The sequence below is a fragment of the Xiphophorus couchianus genome, chromosome 13 (genome assembly GCF_001444195.1).
Source record: "Xiphophorus couchianus chromosome 13, X_couchianus-1.0, whole genome shotgun sequence".
Taxonomy (NCBI): domain Eukaryota; kingdom Metazoa; phylum Chordata; class Actinopteri; order Cyprinodontiformes; family Poeciliidae; genus Xiphophorus; species Xiphophorus couchianus.
This window is the reverse complement of record NC_040240.1, coordinates 14226897-14246698: the sequence shown is the minus strand read 5'-3', so window position 1 is coordinate 14246698 and position 19802 is coordinate 14226897. Positions and strand designations below refer to the sequence as shown.

The window sequence follows — 19802 nt, the reverse complement described above, 5'->3', positions numbered from 1 at the left end:
TACAAGTTTGTTGTATTGCCGTGTATAGTTGCTACTGTTTTACGACAAATGCAGCATATCATTGGTTCACCCCTATCATTCATTTTGAATTCAAAATGCTCCCAGACTGCAGCTGTCACGTTCAGCTTTTAAACCAGCGTTTCTCTGGTTTCATGCTACACTATGTGGCAGAACACCATGAACCTGGCAAGTTACTGTTACAAGCTTCCTCTCCATTCATTTCTTATGGAACCTGCATTGCAAGATGACAATCCCTTGCCCTCCTCCAGCCAAATTATTGGTGAAAACTGTGCATGTGAATTTTTGAGCTTGTACACATAAATGTGTACACGCGGGCTAGTGACGCAACACAGGAAAGCTTATAAATATTTAACTTTGGTCGCTGTCATCGCTATCAATTCCCATGTGTTGGAGAGTGGCGGAAAACTGATTCTTTTCACTGTCATTTGTCGCTCCCCGTAGGAACCCATTACGCTAAGGAAATGAAAAGGGGAGGAATACCTTTTTGCACCAAAGTCATTCAGTTTCTTTGTTAGAAAAAGGGGCAGACACGACAAAAACAAACTTGCATCTGGAAATGATCAAAATCGTTTTATCAAGCAATTAATCGATAAATTGCTTATTGTGACAAGCCTTCACGGTGAATCATATCCAAAAGGCTAAGTCAGATTCTGCTGACAATGTCACATGTTCTATTAGATTGTCAGATTTGATAGCATTGCCAGTAAGGTCTTACTCTAATGTATTCAAAACCATGTAATGCATCCTGGCATGACAGGATGCTGAAAGTGACATTGAGACCATTAATAAAAATCTCACCCTCTGCATGGCCAGGCAGTGTGGCACCCAGTGCAGCTGCAGATTAAATTGGATGAATGTCTACGAGCTCCTCAGTCCAGAGGGTAATTTGTAACAAATAATGCCAGCACCATATGTGTGCAAATACTTAACACATTTCCTTCGAGGTCTGTTTGTTCATTCGTGGCAGGTACACTGAACTATAAAATGTGTGGAAGAAAAGATGAGGGGAAAAGATGGGGCAGCTGATATATATCCAGCTTTACAGTATATAGGGGGCAAGAGGTTGATGGATGAGTTGGCAGTTGTACATAGAAGAGCAGAAGGGATAGATGGATACAGCCTGAAGACAAGAGGAGAGGAGGGGATGATATAGATGGCCCATAATCCTTAGAGGCTGGCCGGGTTTGGGTCTTGCGTGATTGAAGTTTGAGTATGTGTGTGAATCTGACGGTGATAGTGATCTGCCTATCAAAAAGATGCAGGAAGAAGAGACGAGTTATGGAAAATAAGGAAGGAAAGCACGGGTTGGAAAAAGAGAGGACGAGGCCAGAAGAGCCATTACACATGAAATCAATCAACAGGAGGAGACGGAGAGACTGCGAGACATGGAGTGAGATGCAGAAAGTCAGATCTTAAAGATAACCACAGCGAGACTGAAAAGGATAAAGAAGGAATTCTCTGATGACTGTGATATTGATGACAGCACAGTGGGGAAGACGGGATGAACGGATGGGAGAGAAGGAGGCAGGATAAGGAGGCTAAGAACGAGCGATCAAAGCACCCCAGGCTATGAGAGAGAAACAGCAAGAGAGACCGGTGGGAGGAGGGGGGACTTGGTGATGACGAGGAAGTGTGAGCGGAGAAATAAGGAACTGAGAAGGAAGAATGATGAGTAGGAAGGCACAAGGCGAAAAAGTAAATTAATGACAGGTAGGTGGAAGACAAGATAAAAAAAATCTTGATGCAGAAAAAGCAAGAAGAACAAAAGAGAGGAGGTATATCACCAACGGTGAGCGGAGAAAGAGCAAAGGATGAAAAGGCAAGCAAAAGGGCAAAGCCAACTTGGTGATGTGATGAGAAATGAAGGCAACATGGCCAAGTCTACCCCTCTCTTCCTTTCACACTCAAGCTAACACATATAGAAGCCTCCACCAAAGAAACTTTCCCCCCTCATGTGGGTCAGTGCATCGTAGCATGAGCCGGACTTCAGTCTCCCCCTGTTGTTATCTGAGATAAAAGCAAAAAAGAAAACTACACTGCACTTAAGTCAGGTACATTCTTTACCTCTAGGTTTGCGAGGCTGAAGGTCAAAAATATGTTTAAATAGAAAAATATCCGCTAGACTTTACAGGTCATTACAAAGACAAAACATGTTTACAAACTACAGTTGGAAAAAACACAATTCCTTCTTGAAATGAAAGCTGGTAGAGTTATTAAAGGAGATTTGGAGGCTGCATAAAGCACATGCAGAATATTAAACATTTCTGATATATTACCAGTTTCATATATATACTTATTTCAGTTTTTTATTGATGTCTGACTCTTAATGACACATATATTGCAATGTTTTATTTGCTTTGTGCTACGGAGAGGTATGACATTTAATGTTAAATCTGGAAACTGCACCACTAGACTCAGGGTATACAGTGGTTTTATTGGACTGAGGAAGATGAGGGGATTTTGTAATATCTTCCAAGAGTGAATCCTTATCCAATTCAAACCTCTATTCTTTATTTGTGTGCTGCTGTTTTGTCCCAACCTTCTTTTTAATTTTGGACCAGTAAACAAACCATTTTATATCCATGTTGATGACAATTTTGTTTCAGTTTATTTCTCATTGCAGGGAAGTATTTTAATAAATTACCTAAATAAATTCCGATAACAAAATATCAAATTTCTCAAAATTTGATTTCATTGGAAGACATTTTCCAAAAAGTTCATATTGCACATTGTTTTTATTGCTTCTGGGTCTGGTTACTATTTAGGCGTTGTGTAAAACCCAAATCTAAGCAGCAGGTTTAATTAGCTTTAAGTTTAATTAGCTTTTATCAAATAAAATTTGAGTGTATCATAATGGTTCAAATTGTCAATCGTCAAAGTGGGTACTAAATATTCTCAAGTCAAGTATAAAATGACACATGTGTGGTCCTTGTGAAATTTTCTGATCAAAGGTGTAAAATGACATTGTAGCAAAGTGATTAGAACGGGGTCACAACATTGTTTCTTCATCAGATAAATACTGTTTTGGTCTCACTGTACCAGAGCTCCATCTCACACATTTACTGTGCTCCCTAACTGGCTTTTGGCAAACTGCATATGGATATTCTTGTAATTTCAGTAATAGATGGATAGATTTTAAGAACACATAAAATTAACTTACTGATTTAATTGAGTGATATCAATTTTGGTGTTATATAAAATGGAATAATGTGACTTAAAGGAAATAAATGTGCAAACTGTAATACTGGACACTGCCACACAAATGTTCCACAATACTGGAGTGCTAGAAATGCTTACCCATTATTACAGCAGATCCTACATCGAAAGCGTTCTAGTCATTTGTCATGTTGGCTGCATGCACATTGAAGTGAAGGTAATCAGATGGCTAAAGGTATCTCCCCCTCCCTCCTGTGAACATGCCATAAATGTCTTTCTTTATTAGAGCAGCTGCTCCTGAAGTGGTCTCTGCTCAGTCTCATTGTCACACGATGACACGCCACAAAATTGGGGAGGATCCTAATTGCATAATGTGTCAGTTGAAATTATCACGTTGCATGGCATTCGGGTTGCTTCAAGTCAAGGTGCATGATTCCATTCAGAAAGAATAGATACATTTGCAGCCAAAGATTAAAAGGTCTGAGGTTTTTTTCACAAACTTGATAAAATGTGCATTTATCTATCAAATGATAAAATTAGTACGAGATTTTCAGTAGCATTTGTACATTACATCCTAATAGAGGTGAGCTTTTTTGATGCCTGTTAGAGGTTTGATGACCTCTACTGACATAAAAGTCTTAGATGTTGTTCGGTTATATGGTGAACTTGGCTAAAAAGAATCCTTCTCTGACTGGTCAACTTCACTTGGTTATAAAAACATTGAACAAGTCTTTGCTAAAATAATCAATTACTAATAACTAACACTCGGGGCAACAGAGAGAGCCCGGAAACTTCATTTCATTTACTTCATTTACATCTGAATTTCATTTACTGTTGACCCATCAATAGAAAAAATAAGTTAAAAGCCATGAGATGATGTCTTGGAAAAGGAACGTATACACCAGAAATGATTCTCACACCATTTTTCTTGGTATAAGCACTGTGGTGGAAAATTACTATAAATTAACATCTGCTGATCATGTTATATAAAATGCTTGTCAACTCTCACCAAAAGAACCTGTTTGGGCTACATACACAAGGTTGGAAGTTGTTATGCTGCAGCTGCAAGGGAACCAGACTGTCTGGTGGATTCCTTACCTTGGTATAAAACCCATGTGTTGTCTCTGCCCGGTAGAGCTTTTCACCCAGACCTGCTTCATTATTGGTTGTCCTGCAAGCTCTCTGTAATGTGCACAATATATGAATAAACCTGATTGAGTGCTTCCACCTGACTGTGCTTGGTAAAATAGTCTTTTTTCCACAACAGCACGCTAGGCTGAGTGGAAGTGCATCAAAAGTAGCAACACATGTTTCAATTATTACAAAATTTTTAAAAATTCACAAAATTCTATTAGTTTTTTTTCATTTTACACCCCCAAAAAACTATTTTAGAAACAACACAATACATAGCAAGATGGGAAATGTGACAGCAGCAGTAAAGTATTATAACCTATATAGCTAGATCCATCATGATAGCCTTAAGGGGTAAAGGTTGTGCTCATAAAATCTATAGTTACAGTATGTAGCCAATGTTAGCATGAAGAAACTCTAATTTTGAATTGTTTGTGACAGCAATTGGAGTAAAATAAACTATGATAGAGCAATATATAAAATACTGTACATTTTGTAAACACTTTGAGAATATAACTGGCAGCAATGCTAAGTTGCATCTGTTTCAGAGCTTTCTTATGTAGTACCACTATAGGACTACAGAGATACTTTCAAACAAGTTATGAAACTTGTTTTCTTTATTATATTTTGGAAAACAAGGACATAAACAGGATTGAACAACCACGTTGTTCAAATTAAGTCTCTTCTTGATCACCTTCCTACTGAACCCAATATCATGTTTTGTCTTGTGAGCTTGATGTATTATCAAACCTCTAATATGACAATGTCCCTTGGGTCCATCGTTAAACTCAGAAAAACTACTCTAAAAATGAAAGGCCTCAATCAGCTCATTTCAAGTATTTTAGTTAGTTCAGGTATTTTGTTTTGAACTTGCCTTTTCTTTCATGATAGAACCAAATAACTGCTGAAAAACAGTCCAATCTAATTTAAGCATGAATGCATCGCAGCCCCACTGATAACGTCAAATATCACATGCAGTATTTATGTTGAGGTGGTTGTAAATAATATGCTACAAGCTATGATGTTTTTTATTCGCATAATTGATTTTGTTTTCTCAAAACAATTAAACTTATCTAAGAACTTTAACAATATCTAAATCATTTTTATATACACATCATACATCAGCTTTGGTATCAAAGTAGCAAATAAATCTGTTGTGAACCTCTGACTCATATTATTATATGGTACTGGGAAGTTTTCCTTTTATGAATTCTCCTAACCTGGAAAAAATAAACCTCAGTTAGTTCAATTAGCCTAAATCCTACAGTTATACTAATTTAATAAGATTGTGTGTCTTTGCCAATTCAGTTAACCATTAAAACAGAAAATACCCTTTACCCAGTGTAATCTGAAAGTAGATGCAATACACCTTGATCTGAAATTTGACAGTATAAAACTTTGCCATCTCCTTCAAGCTTACTGCTAATTTTCTTGCATTTTCAGTTCGTTTACCTTACTTAGACTCGCATCACAAATCAGTGCACCTTGAGGGATTTCCATCTGTCTGTCAACTGTCATTGGCAGATGAACATGCCTGCGGGCTGGAAGGGGGGGTGTGTGCATGTGTGTATGCGTGTGGATGCGCGTGAGAGTGCAGGTCTGTGTCCATCAGTGCTTGTCGATGTCCTGCCGTTGTCATGATAAACCTGTGACAGCTGCCATCCGGCAAGCAGTGCTCTCACACACCAGACACACACCAAATGCACAATGCTTCATTGCTTTCCTGAAAGTATGATGGCACCTCAGCAGGTCTTGGTTTGGCCTGTTGGGTCATTTACACAAATCTCTTTGACTGTCTAGTGGTGAAATGACTGTCTGGGTAGCTGAATGGTCTTTCTGTCTTCCTGCCTCACTGACTGTCTGTTTTATTTTATGTTTTTTACCCTCCACCCCCTCTCTTTTTTTCTGTGGGACTGATCCAACAGACAGTAGATGAATGTCTGTCAAAGAATAAATAACACCTTTCTTTTCTATTCATTGCATCAGTAACTTCAACTACATTTTCAGTCAGAAGTTCACATACACTCATAATTGGTACAAATTTTGTATAAATTATGGCATTTTAGTTATTTATTTGAATCAATTCAATATGTGTCATTTGTTGGGGTGCTGGATATTACTATCAGCCATGTTTAAAATAATATTCAGGAGCAACCTTAGTCCTATTTAAATATACTTATCTATATTTATAAAATGGTGAAATGACCCGTGTCAAGTCACACCTGATCCATATGTTTTGTTAAAAAGTTTAAACCATTCATGTGTTGGTTTTAATTAAGACTGACGTATTTAGAGGTTAATCTATCATCTTGATTATTCCATCCACTTTGTGGTATGCACCAGAATCAATAGCAGTGAAACACCCCTTCATCAGCATGCATGGTAATTGGTTTAGTCTTCTTAAGCTTAAAAGCCTCGATTTTCTCCAAGCATTGTATCCATCAAAGTAGCAAAAAACAAACTAAGTGTTTCTTTCTTCTGACCAAAACGTAACTCCAGAAGATATTTGGCTTATTATGTGTGCAGGAGAAATTTAAGTTGAGTTTGAAGTTTCATTACTTCAAACCCATTTTGAAGTAATTGGATTCTTTTTTTTTTAGGTGAAATCCTTGCAGTCCATGTTAGAGCTGAACTGGCTTTAGGTGTTCAAGCATCGTCCAGTTGGTGAACATCTTGAACTTTGATAGTTCTTAGGCTCTTCTTTTTGTTCCTGGGTGACCGTGTGGATCAGATGTTTGAAACCTGGACAAGGTTGTGGATTCAAACACTTGAATTATAAAACACATGTCAAAACTGGTTTGTTCCTGAATGGCCTTAAACTTCAACCTTTTTACAAACAAAGTGTGAATAATGTTTGAAAGCTGGGGCCATTACAGGAAACCAGCCGATACAAATTGACTTTATGATTTCTAATCAAATGAGTGCTAACACAACCAGCCAATATATACTGTATATATGCCCATACCTATGTATTTGAGTTCGTCTGTAAGTTGTTGCCCATGTATTAATTGGAGGATTAATACTATAAATTCAAACTTGTTTGCCTAATTTTTCTTTTTTGAACTTTTATTGAAAATATGTAATCATTACATCCTCAAAATTCTGCCATTCAAATAAAGCAAGAAAAGTCCAAAATTAGCAACCATGATGAGTGTATGTGCTCTGCATGTCTAGTGTGAATTTCCCTCACTGATCAATTGAAGCAGTCTGTGTCCACCATAAAATTAATTTAAACCAATTATTTTGTTTTCCACTCCGTTTGTTGCTTTCTTCTTTAGTACAGTCTGTACCAGTAATTTTACCTTCTTCAAAATTAACCTCTCAATTCTTTTTTCCTTGTTTAGTGCTTGCCTCTGTTTGGTCCCTGTTTAATTCTAACCCCCTATATTTCCTGTGTCGTCTTTGTCCTGAGAATATATACATATATATATTCTCACTACTCCTTTCTTGTGGGTGGAATTTGGCTTGATCCCTTACATTATCTCTGTCATCTGTACATGCATCCCCCCCCACCACCCTTCCTTACAAGCCAGCATTTCATGGATGAGCCTAAAGCATGTGCATGTACACCTGACAGTGCTTGTCTGCACTCTTATAAAGGATGTCGTTTTTCAGCTTCTCAGAGAGTGCACTTTAAGGATGACACCCATCTGGTGGGTACACAATAACTGTCTTCTCTAAACGCCGTCGATATCAACATACGATGGGCTGTGGAGTAATCTGGTGTCATCCAAATTTGCACTTTCTGGCAGGCAATGAAATACCTGTCTGCTATAAGAGTGTTCTCCATGAATTATTGCCTCTTTAATGTATAAATTATACAGGAATAATTTATACCAAGATTAGAGTTTGACTCTTGGGGAAAAATGTTCAACATTGTGTGTGTTTTTTTTTCCGTTTATTTTATTTTATTTATTTTTTTTCGGTCAATGGGACTCTGGCTGGGCACATTTTGTGTTGGTTTTCTTTCCAATGTAAATAATATGTGAGGACTCCTCACGGCTCCCAATATTAGATCATGTGTGAGACCAAAGCCAGTGTACCATTGACTCAATAAGATGCAATGTGGAATGTTTTTCTCAGTGAGTGTCTGTATAAATTATATGTATAATTTATGCCATGTACACAGCGCAATCCATGTGTCTTTATCTGTTAAACAGTAATCACTACTACAAGCAGCTTTGCAAGGCTATCAATCAGATGTGATCACCAATTATGAGAAAGCTTCACAAAAATATTTTATTGCATTTGTTTAAAATGTTTTCAAAACCATTTGTTCAATAGAATATGATTCTTAATCCGCCAATTGGCAACCAATTCAATCCAAAGTTCCTAGGTGGTGATTGGAGGAGATGAGAGCGGAGCTACAATGAGAAACATAGCATATTATCGATTTTGTATGAGGAGAGTATAGCAGCTGTGAATACTACAGAAATTGCAGCCTAACCCATGAACCCAACTTCTAATTCTAACTGGCCATAACATAAACTGTAAAACTTTATTCTACAAGACGTACTGGCAAAGACTGTTCAGCTGTGCCATCGACATGTTTTTCATGTTTACTTCATATCTAAGGAGTGATTGTGAGATCTCCATATTTTCACAATATAGTTTGCTAATATGGTCTGATAGTTAATCATGAAACAGTCATTCATTTCTAACATTCAATAACATACATAGAGCAAAACATGGGAAACTAAAAATTAAGGCAACAGGGAAAAGCCACTTCCTAGAGGGAGAGAGTTGGGGAGTTGGGCTGGCTGACTTGGATTTTTGAAGTGACTTTACGTGTATCACAAATTAGATTTTGAAATACTAATTTGATAAATTATGTTGAGTTTAATTAACTCATCAAATCTTAGAAAAAAATAAAAGAATTGAAATCCAAAAAGGAAGCAATTTTATTGAAAATGAAATAATAATAATTAAAAAAAAGTCCGCCCCCTCAGTCCCTCCTCCTCTCCCTAACCCAGGTTTTCTATTTGTCACTCTGATTTGATTGACAGCTGAGGACACATGTGGGGGCACTGTGAGGGGCGGCAGTGGGGTGGTGACCAGTCCCGGTTACCCCGGCAACTATGGTAACCAAGCCGACTGTACTTGGATCCTTTTGGCCGAACCCGGAGACACCATCTCTGTCATCTTTACAGACTTCCAGACCGAAGAAAAGTATGACTACCTGGAAGTGGAGGGCTCAGAACCACCGACCATCTGGTGAGTTTTTTTTTTTTTTTGCTTACTTCTAAATGTCTGAGTGTTGCTTTTAGTACAAGTGGGTATTTGTGACAAAATGTGTCCGTGGTTGTTTGTTCTGAATTTCTTGGTTATGCAAAGTGAGATTTCTCATTAATCCTATTCTCAAGATCCATAATGGCTGCTGTGAGCTATGAATGTATCTAATGACTTATGGATAAGAGCTTAATGATAATAACAATAATTATCAGCATATAGTTTTATTTATTTATTTTATATATAAAATAACATGAAACTTGATATGATATTCTTTCCTATCTCTGCTTTGTAAGGTCCCAGTGTTTTGTTATTGTCAGTGTTTAGCTGCTGTTTGTGGAAAATATGGCTGACTTACAGTATATTGTTTTTTGTATTGCAGTGCTTGTGTTGTCTTATGTGTATGTGCTTGCTAATTTGGCATTAAAATAAAAACAAGAAAAATAGATTAAAACAAGATAATACCTGCTGTAATAAACTTGTTAGTTTGAAACTGGTTTAAGTCTGAGGCAAATGGACTACTCACCTACATTTCAGAAAACATGTGGAGAAGATTTGAGTGTCAGTCCAATGTTAATTATGCATACTGTAAGAAGACTTACAGTGTACCCCATAGGGCAACTGGGTCTCTCTTAATCTGTAGCCACGAAACTAAAATAAAACTAAACTAAAGTTAGGAAAGTTTTAGCAATGTTTTAAAAATAGTTTTCCCTTTTAATGAAAACCCATTTTTCCATAGATGCAGGCAGGGTACAGCTGACATATCCAATCAAATACCGGGCAGCCGAGCACCGTCTGGTGGTATAATAATCATGCTGGCCCTTATCCATACTTTACTGAATAGAAAAGTTTGCTTGACATTACTGACCTGACATTTCAGTCGTTGCTAACTTTATGGCACCATTTTACCACACCAAGGAGTGCAGCAAAAATATATATATTGTGAGTAGTAAAAGTAAGCTTGAACCCAAGTAGGAGAATGTAAAAAAGAAAAGAAAAATAACATAATATAAATACCAAATAAAGTTTGTTTTCGTGAAGATAAAGCAGTTGGTATTGACTCCAAGTGAATAGTTATTATGTGTCTTTGTATATGGCTCATACGTCACAGAGGGATTAACTGATCTCTGATGGTTCCACTTTCAACAGCACTTCATGTGTTTTCAAATAGTTCACTCATAACATTTTATTGCTCTGGCTGTTTATTGATTGTTGGTAAATTAGGGTATTGATCAACCATTGCTGTTGCTGTAACCAATTTGAATCTAATCATGGTTAGGGATATTAGAGTGTGTGCATGTGTATTGATTTGGAAGTAATAATGGTAACTGCTCCCAGGCAAGCCTGAGCGTTTCTGCACAGGTGCAAACCCCCATCATGCTGCTTTTAATTGCTAGGACTCATGAAAAAAAAAAACAGTATGGGTAAGTTAGCTCTAACATAGCAACCACTGAAATTTGATCAATCTTTAATAATATTTTTAACTAGTTATGCTCTTCTACGCACAATATTATGTCATACAATAATTTGCATACTGTGTGAGTTATTCATTTACTTTTGATTAATGCTGCATTAAGCAAGTGCTGCATGCGAAACAAAAACACTAACACACTTATGGTGATTCGACCTTTATAGTATGGCTAAGTGTGATGATGGGGAAGCAAACAGCTCCATATTTGTAGGGCAAATCCATTGAAGCAATGCAGATGAGGTGCCTGTAGAAATATACCATGGAATGGATCAGAAACCAGCAAATAAGTTGTTTATGGCCTGTAGGGGGACTGTAGCACTTTAAATTTTTCACTTTGGTTTCAGGTTTTCCAGATTTGTGGTCATCTGTCTACTTTTTAAACAATTATGAAGGGCATGGAAACCAAGGGTTGCTAGGCCCCCCTACCTTCAATGTTTCACAAATTATTTCTTGTGTTGCATTTTTGAAAATATTTTTGTGGTTTAACAGAAATTAAATAGCATATTAACAACAATGAATCTTTGAGCTGAAAAGGGGCATGCACAATGTGATTAATTAGAAACCGATATGTCTCTTAACTTCTCTATCCAGTCTTTGCTGAACTTTTCAGTTTTAAATGTGTATGGGTTTACGTAGTGTTCCTTCTCTGTAGGAAGGTTTTTAAGGCCTGGCATTTGACATTTTTCCTTCCAATTGTAGAATTTTCTCAGATTTAAGTATTTACTGAACTAATCAGGTACTGGGTTTGGACAGAAAATGGGGTCAAAAATCCACTGAAGGCCTGATCAATGACCTTCAGAAATCCTGAAGAACTATTGATCAAGACCACTCTGAAAATTTGCAAGCTGGTCTGACTGCTTTGTATTAAAGCATAATGAAATTTGGGCTGGTTTAAAACTTATTTCACTGTACTGACCTTAGGCGTTAAACCATATTGATCCCCAGGCAGACAAAAGGGTAATTTATTTGACACCTGAACTGTATGTATAGCACAAGCCAGCCTGCACTCCTGGGACCAAATAAGGAAGCTATGAAATTGCTATTTTTATATAGCAATCATTGCTTTTAGTGTTAAATTTGAGGTTGTATCCATCTCATTTCAAGAATTGCTTAGAACCACGTAGTTACATCTTGATAATTTCAACCTTATAATTGGAAATATGGTTATTTAACTTTTGTCTTTACTGTATATGTCGACATATTGTTGCTATTACATATTATTTTGTGTTTTTCTTTTATGCTTCTTCATATGTAGGTGTGGTCATGAGTATTTCTCACAACATTGAAAGCTCAAAACACTGTCCTGAGCCGTATGCAACGAAATTTCGTTCTGTATACACCCTGTGCATGCAAAATGACAATAAAGTCAGTCTAAGTCTAAGTCTAAATGTCTTTCTAATCAGGCTGGTATGGGTTTTTTTTTCCCGTGTCTTATCATTAGTTATTTTGTCCTTGTGAAAATACTTGCAACTTCAAATCAACATAAAGCCACTTGGTAAACAGAAATCTCTCCCTTCTCCTGAACTGTAAACAACATATATTTACCTACTTTATCATCATTATGTTTGTAAAAGGGCTTAACACTGAAATAGCATAAGGAGTATAATACTTTGTTTTAAAACTTTCTCTAACAGTTTCTTCGCTGACGAGCAGCTAAATTTGGGTCTTATATATTTACACTACTGTGTAGCCTTGCATACCAATCAGTGTCACTATAACTTTGCAAGTTGTCATCAAATTGAGAAATATTATCTTGACTCTGCTCATCTCTTACCTGCTGTGCACCATTTTGTATCACACAGGCACCATGCAGCAAAGAAAAAAAATACTAAGCCAACATCTGTTCTAAAATTTAAACCTTTTAACCTTCTGCTGTTGTATTATCTCCACGAATACCCAGTCAAGCTGTCTGATTCCTTTGGAACTGTCTCCCGTCACCAAGTGCTAATATACCGAGGTCCATTGGCAATGTTAGAAAAGAAGCTAATTATCGAAATGCAAATTTTTAAATGAGCAGAGGAAGCTAATGGCTGATATTCTGATACAGAAACGTGGAAAAATGTGCATTTATCAGCTGCTGCAGGGCTGCAGTTTCTTCCACACCAACATATAAATGAAGTGTTCATCGAGGTTTCAACACAGAAGCCCACAGGCTCATTGTCACTTCTTACACACTTTTCACAAACATGCACATTCACTCCTCATGTGTCTCATCAGCATTAAATGAGGTGTGTTTGGGCTTATGAGACAACTATGTCCCTATTTGTTAATTGCTATAATTATTTCCAACGCTAGACACACTTATACATGTGCATACCCAAACGCACACCTTTTATGTTGTTTCACAATCAGTTGTCATTGAAACCAAGCAGAGCATCTTTAAAGAAAAACATCTCCCTTCACCTCAGTTGTACTTTTTGTCTTTGTTTCGTCCATCCGTCTGTCTGTAACTTTCCCCCTTTCCTACAACACAAGTTTTTCTACATTGCCACTGAAAGTAACATACTATTTAGTGTTCTGGGGTGCACCAGCATGACAACTTGGCAAAAAAAAATTATAGTGGACAAGGCTGTATAAAGTACTGTCATTTTCTTGTCTTCTGTTTGTTTTAGGATTAAGATTAATCTCTAAAGGAAATTAGATATGTCAAGTTTTGAGAAGGATTCATCAAGTCAAATTACTGTAAGAAAGACAGATAAGAAGACAGTTAATTTTAGCCTGGTGATGCTATGATTCTGTTATCTAGAAAAATACATATTTTTGCAATAAATAGAAGAGTCATTCTAAATGTGTTTCATTGTTTTTAATCTTATTTTGTATTTTAGCATTTGATAAGGGTCAGGTCCACAGCCATAGTAGCTGCTAGAAGTAGATTATGAACTATTCTTTTTTGGTTTGATTTTATTGTCATGCCAAGATTATGTGACTGTGAGAACTTATGCTCATGGAAAGCAGGTACACCTCTGTATATTTAGGCAGTGTTTTGTAAATATTTGGTTGTGTTTAGGATCCTTAGTCTTTTGTCCAAGCTATTATCTCTGCACCTTTAGCTAATTTTGTTATGAAATATTGTAAGCTGGTTTCCAAAATTACAAAGATTTTCTACCCATGTCCTTTTTCTTTACTAGTTAAGGGTGTTTTTCGCAAAATTATTATCTTTTCCAAATACTTATTATTGTTTCCACAAAAAATATTTTAATATGATCAGTTCTGAGAGTTTTTTCCCAAAATGCTTCAGGCTTACTTAGATGGTCAGGTTGTTTTTATCTTCTAACTCTAACATTAAGGTCACATTTATGCATTTGCACATTTGAACAATGCTGCTACACACCAGAGCCTGCTTAATCTTCTTGAAAGTCTTTTTCTCACTCAGGGAAACACTTTGATTTCTCTTTCCAGCACTCTTTTGAGCATCTTTATTGAAATATATTCTTGTTCTCTTCATTTTGACCTCTTTTCTTACAAGTATATGTCATTTAGAGCAATGACAACTGAACAAAGACCTATCTGGAAATGCTTTGCTGTCATCTTTAAGGCTCCTTTCTGCTTTGTAGGCATAAATTATGTTTATTAATAGGCAAGTGCTTTAAGGAGTCCAATGACTGCTAATTGTTGGGACAGGGTTTTAGAATTGAAAGGATTTTCCAAAGCTTTGAATTGCATATCGTTTGGCCTTTGCTAACAACGCATCTGAATTAGGCACAACCTTTGCAAGATAATTAAAGTCTAAAATCTCACTAATATGCAAGCAAATAGCTGATTCCTCCAGGGGGGAAGTAGTAGTTTTGTTTGATGCTTTATTTCTGTTTGTGGCTCTAAATGGAATTAAATGGCATTACTCATCGCTGTTCTCTTTGATGGGAGAAACTGAAACATAACAAACCTTTAACTCGAGTAATTGATATGTTTTTTTGTTGTTGTTGTTTTTACTGAAATCTGATCCTCGCATTCAGAATTAAATAATTGTAGCGTATAACCTCAGATCTAATTTCAGTATTAGTAAGAGCTGTTTCACATCTTGCAGATACCATCACTTATCATTTGAACTCCTCTCATTTTACCACCAGTAATCCTAAACTGTTTCTATTCTTTTTCTAGTCATGCCTGTCTAGGGATAGCAGGGGTGTGGAATGAAGAAAAAACAGACTACGTAACCCTCCCACAGTCTTAAGAGGCAGGGTCACTGAGACCCCACAAGTTTTTTACTCTGTGCTCGGTCAGGCAGGGTTGACTGACCATGTGTGTGCTTTTATGAGTCTGACAGTTCGAACCCCCGGCTTACCCGCTGTCCATCCGTGACAATTGCCGCACTCCTGCTGAGCATTGCTCTAAGACCGCGAGAGGGTTAAAAGCCCAAACCATTTCATCCTGGCTACGACTGTACTTAAATGTCTTAAATTACACCACTTCAGCTTTGGTTGCCTTGTGCCAATTTTGCCAAAGGTTTGACACAATGACTCTCATTGATATCCACTTGACAGTTTGTGGGCTTGTGATCTGGTCGACCACTAGCATTCTTTTGAGAGATGGCATCAGAACTGGCTTTGTAAGGTAAAGAGTGTGTGCATGTGTTTGTGGGCGCAATTTCTTGTAAATCTCTTTCTTGGTTCTAGAAACATCTCACAAAAAGCGATTCCTCACTTCCTTCCTCTCTCTCAAGGTGTTCCACATAGTTTGATCCTCCTTCCCTGTACCTACACTAGTGAAGTGAGTAGTATAATGGTTTCATTATGCACCATTCAGCCTGTCCAGAGATACTTTGTCCAGAGATACTTTGCCTGCCCAGAGATACTCAGTGAGAGTCTGAATATTTTCAGACTCTCACTAAACAACACTGTCTTTTACTAAGTCTAAGGTGAAACTGGCATCCTCCTTGAATGCATTTCCTTTCACTTCCTCTGCTATGCTTTTTTATTAACTGACTACACTACCCATATTTGATATGTTCATGTCATTTACAGAACAGCATGCAATGGCTCAACTCAAAAGGTTGATGGGTCTTGTAGCTAAACTGTTGTTCTCAAAATCCCTCTGTTAGCTGACCATCATTACAAATTCACCTCAAAATGAACTGGTTTGTTGTATTTTACAAAATTGCCCTTGGGGAGTTCCCCCTGTGTGGTTCAACTTCTACACTCTTTATCCTCTGTGTGCATTATTTCTGTGAACTTAATTATGTTGACAGTGCCTTAGACAAATTCAGCATTCGACTTGGTAGTCTTGCTGTTCGCTGCAGCAAGACACTGGAAGGCCTGGAAAAACACCTTTTTTGTCAACAATCTTGTCATATGTAACTTGCTGAGGAAAAGAAATGTTAAACCATTGTGTCCTTTATGGCTGCCTGACACTTTGATAAACAATTGCGTTTGTGCATTTGATTTAGCCGCGTCTTTGTAAATGTAATTATTGAAACAGTTCCACCCAAACTTATTTATACCTCTGGCAGATTTGAATTTAAACCAATATATGCATTTTTAATAGAAATGGAACATGCATCTTCTAAATTGTAATAAGATAATGTAAAGGGGCTTTTTATTTGCATTTTAATAAAATTGGCATGTTGGATTTTATCTATACCCTTCTCAATAATTAATGTAAAAGCCTTTACTGATCTTAAAGCATTAAAATGCTTCTTATAATTGCATAAAAGCTATTTCATGACCTCACTGATAATTCATCCTTTGTGAAGAGATCCAACTCTTAACTGGAAGGCCTCCTTGCTGTCAGCCCAATCTTTTGTTTCCTTCAAAGATTATATGTCAGATTCAAGTTGGAACTTTTTCTGAACCATCCCAAAATGGTCATATTTTACTCCGGACATGTTGATAACATTGAAATTACTTGAAATGTAAATCATTTTGTGCTCAACTCCATGTATACTTAAAACAAAACATTACCCTCACATTTCTCCTATCTCTCAAGAAGCCCTGTTTTTTTCCATGCTGCATTTGTTGACCACTATTGTTTTGAATTTTAAATCTTTTAAGGTTTAAAAAGGATAAAATGCAATAAATGTCACTTTTACTAAAGGGTTTATAAAGCGCAGTCTTAACTGAAATTACCTGTCTCAATCCCAATTCCTTCTGACAATAATGACCAAGCTGCCTATATTGTTTAATGTAATGAAGAGAAACCACAAAGTATTGTGTGACTGGAACAAGTCCAGGTTAGCTCCACTGACGTAAACTCAATACCTCCTGAATCATCAATCAAAAATGTGTCATTGTCTCTTGTCCAGAAATTTGCCTTTTGTTTTGCTTGGCTCTGCTTCATGCTATTCTTTCTGCTATTGTGCTTTATGTAAAACATCATAAACAGTACATGTTTGTGGGCTTGTGATCTGGTTGACCACTAGCATTCTTTTGAAAGATGGCATCAGAACTGGCTATATAAGACAAAGAGTGTGTGCATGTGTTTGTGGGTGGGGGTGCATTTGTTTGTGTGTGAGAGAGTGATGTTATGCTTGCCGAGTGCTAATCAATGCTGCTGGCAGAAAGGATGCCGGGATAGTGGCACCATCCCGAATCGGAAATGGAGCAGTGACCTTGGACAGAAATGCACAACTTTGCTGTTTTTCTTGCTCACAAGATAAACAGATTACTTCCAATATAGCCAGAACACACAAAGTTTTAGAGCAAGCCAGGATCCTGACTTTTGAGTCAAATTGTGCATAAAGATGTTGTCATATACAATTGATTAGACATATATTTCAGAATTATTTTTTTGTATCTATTCCAAACTTTATGAATGAATTCTTAGCCATAAATGGATATCCCCATCTCTGCACTTGTATTTCTATCTATGAGCTCTGTTGGGTTAGCGAAATGCAAGACTCGGAAGACAGCAAATATGCCTGTTGAAATATTTATTCATTGAATGTTTAATGAGGATAGAAATGCCTTGAAAACATTAGTCAAGCCTGGAGAAAAGCGTAATGTAAGCAGAACGTGGGTCAAAGTAAAATTTCACAGTGCATCTAAAAACTGGTGAAACACCAACAAATTGAGCCGGTGGGGATATATCACGACATTGTTACTGTTCATGAAATATTAAAGCCTTATGTAACCATACATTACATGCAAGTTGTAGATACAGCCAAATTACTCTAGCAATTGGAAAACCTAAATGAGGAAGTATGTAGTAAAATGAGAAAATATAGGCAGTATGTGAATGATCATGTCTTGCATTTTATGTAGAACTGCGTGACTTTAGAAATGGATCACAACATGTTGAACAGACTTGAACAGACATCTTGTTGCAAGAACATAATGACTTGTGGGTCTCTCCAAAGTATCAATAAGTAGTAGACCAATGACTTTGAAAAAAAATCAGAAACACTTTCTTGGAAACACATGAGCATTTGTAAATGACACAAAGCATTCAAATTTACTTAGAGACTTTAGGACTCTGGTGATTGTGCAATTGAATACTTCTGCTTTCATTGTATTATTTTCTGTAAGAATCTCAACAAATAAGTTGAACTGCATGTTGCACCACAGGCGATTTCTTACAGTTGTCTTTATTGGGGTTAGGAACATGGTTTGTTGTATGTGTGTAGTGTGTCCTTTTTGTTGTGTTGGAGCTCCTGGAACCACTTAAAGGTGCCATGGAGATCAGGTTCTAATTCAGAGAATGGAATCACCTTGCAGGTGTTCCCCTGCACACCTGCAAGCCATCAGACTCATTAACAGTGAGGATAAGAGCTGACTGCCAGAGCCTTTTTGATTGAGCGTTAGCCATTCTGTGGTAACGTCTATGCTCACCCTGTGTACTACACTTGAGCTCATGACAATGGTTACGGTGATAGGAAATGATCCTGTAATTGGTGGGTTGCTTCCATAATTATGTCCTTGGGCAAGACTTCACATGCTCTGCCTTCTATATTATATTTGGTTTATACTGTCTTGATTGCGGGCTGCACAGTGGCGCAGTTGGTAGCACTGTTGCCTTGCAGCAAGAAGGTCCTGGGTTCGATTCCCGGCCGGGGTCTTTCTGCATGGAGTTTGCATGTTCTCCCTGTGCATGCGTGGGTTCTCTCCGGGTACTCCGGCTTCCTCCCACAGTCCAAAAACATGACTGTTAGGTTAATTGGTCTATCTAAATTCTCCCTAGGGGTGTGTGTTGTGTGTGAATGGTTGTTTGTCCTGTATGTCTTTGTGTTGCCCTGCGACAGACTGGCGACCTGTCCAGGGTGTACCCCGCCTCCCGCCTGGAACGTAGCTGGAGATAGGCACCAGCAACCCTCCCGACCCCATTAGGGACAAGGGTGCACAGAAAATGGATGGATGGATGGATGTCTTGATTGCAAACAGAGGCTCATGTTGTTTGAATTTATGTATTCTAAAATGAACCTCTGTAAATCACATCTACCACCAGTTTTGGAGACACGGTGGATGCTATAGCCATGTTCACAAGACATAGCTTGTAGAGAGCTTGTAAACAGGTTCATAATGTGGACTATTTTCGTCTGAATCTATTTGCAACATTGGGATTCCATGTTAAAGCGGTGACCTTTAAATCGTTTCTCCAAGGGTGTCAATTTTTAAATCCAATTTTGGCTCGCTCAAAGTCTCATTTAGATCTATAAGGCTATTGTCTAGGCATGTCTTGATAAATATATCACAGTGATAACTTACCTTTGACAGTTTGGGGAAAATTGTAAAACTCTTTACTGAAAGCACCTCACTTCAGAGCATCAAAAAGAAAGAAGGGGCCAAATTAGAGCATAGTGAAAGGGGTGTCACATTGTTTTAGGAAGAAAATCTCAGGTCACTCAGAAGAATGTTCAAGAAGC

The 19802-nt window shown here is 37.4% G+C and overlaps 1 protein-coding gene across 7 annotated transcripts in view; it reads left to right on the top strand.

Annotated features, from left to right (window-relative positions):
* The window catches only part of LOC114156180 (CUB and sushi domain-containing protein 3-like), a 404435-nt gene that overhangs the window by 187955 nt on the left and 196678 nt on the right, over positions 1–19802 (top strand). For 6 of the 7 annotated variants that reach the window (XM_028036460.1, XM_028036458.1, XM_028036457.1 and 3 more), the window contains exon 5: positions 9315–9522. In XM_028036460.1, the coding sequence (XP_027892261.1) occupies positions 9315–9522 (208 nt within the window). The remainder of the gene's footprint in view (positions 1–9314; positions 9523–19802) is intronic. The other variant, XM_028036459.1, reaches the window with a different exon arrangement.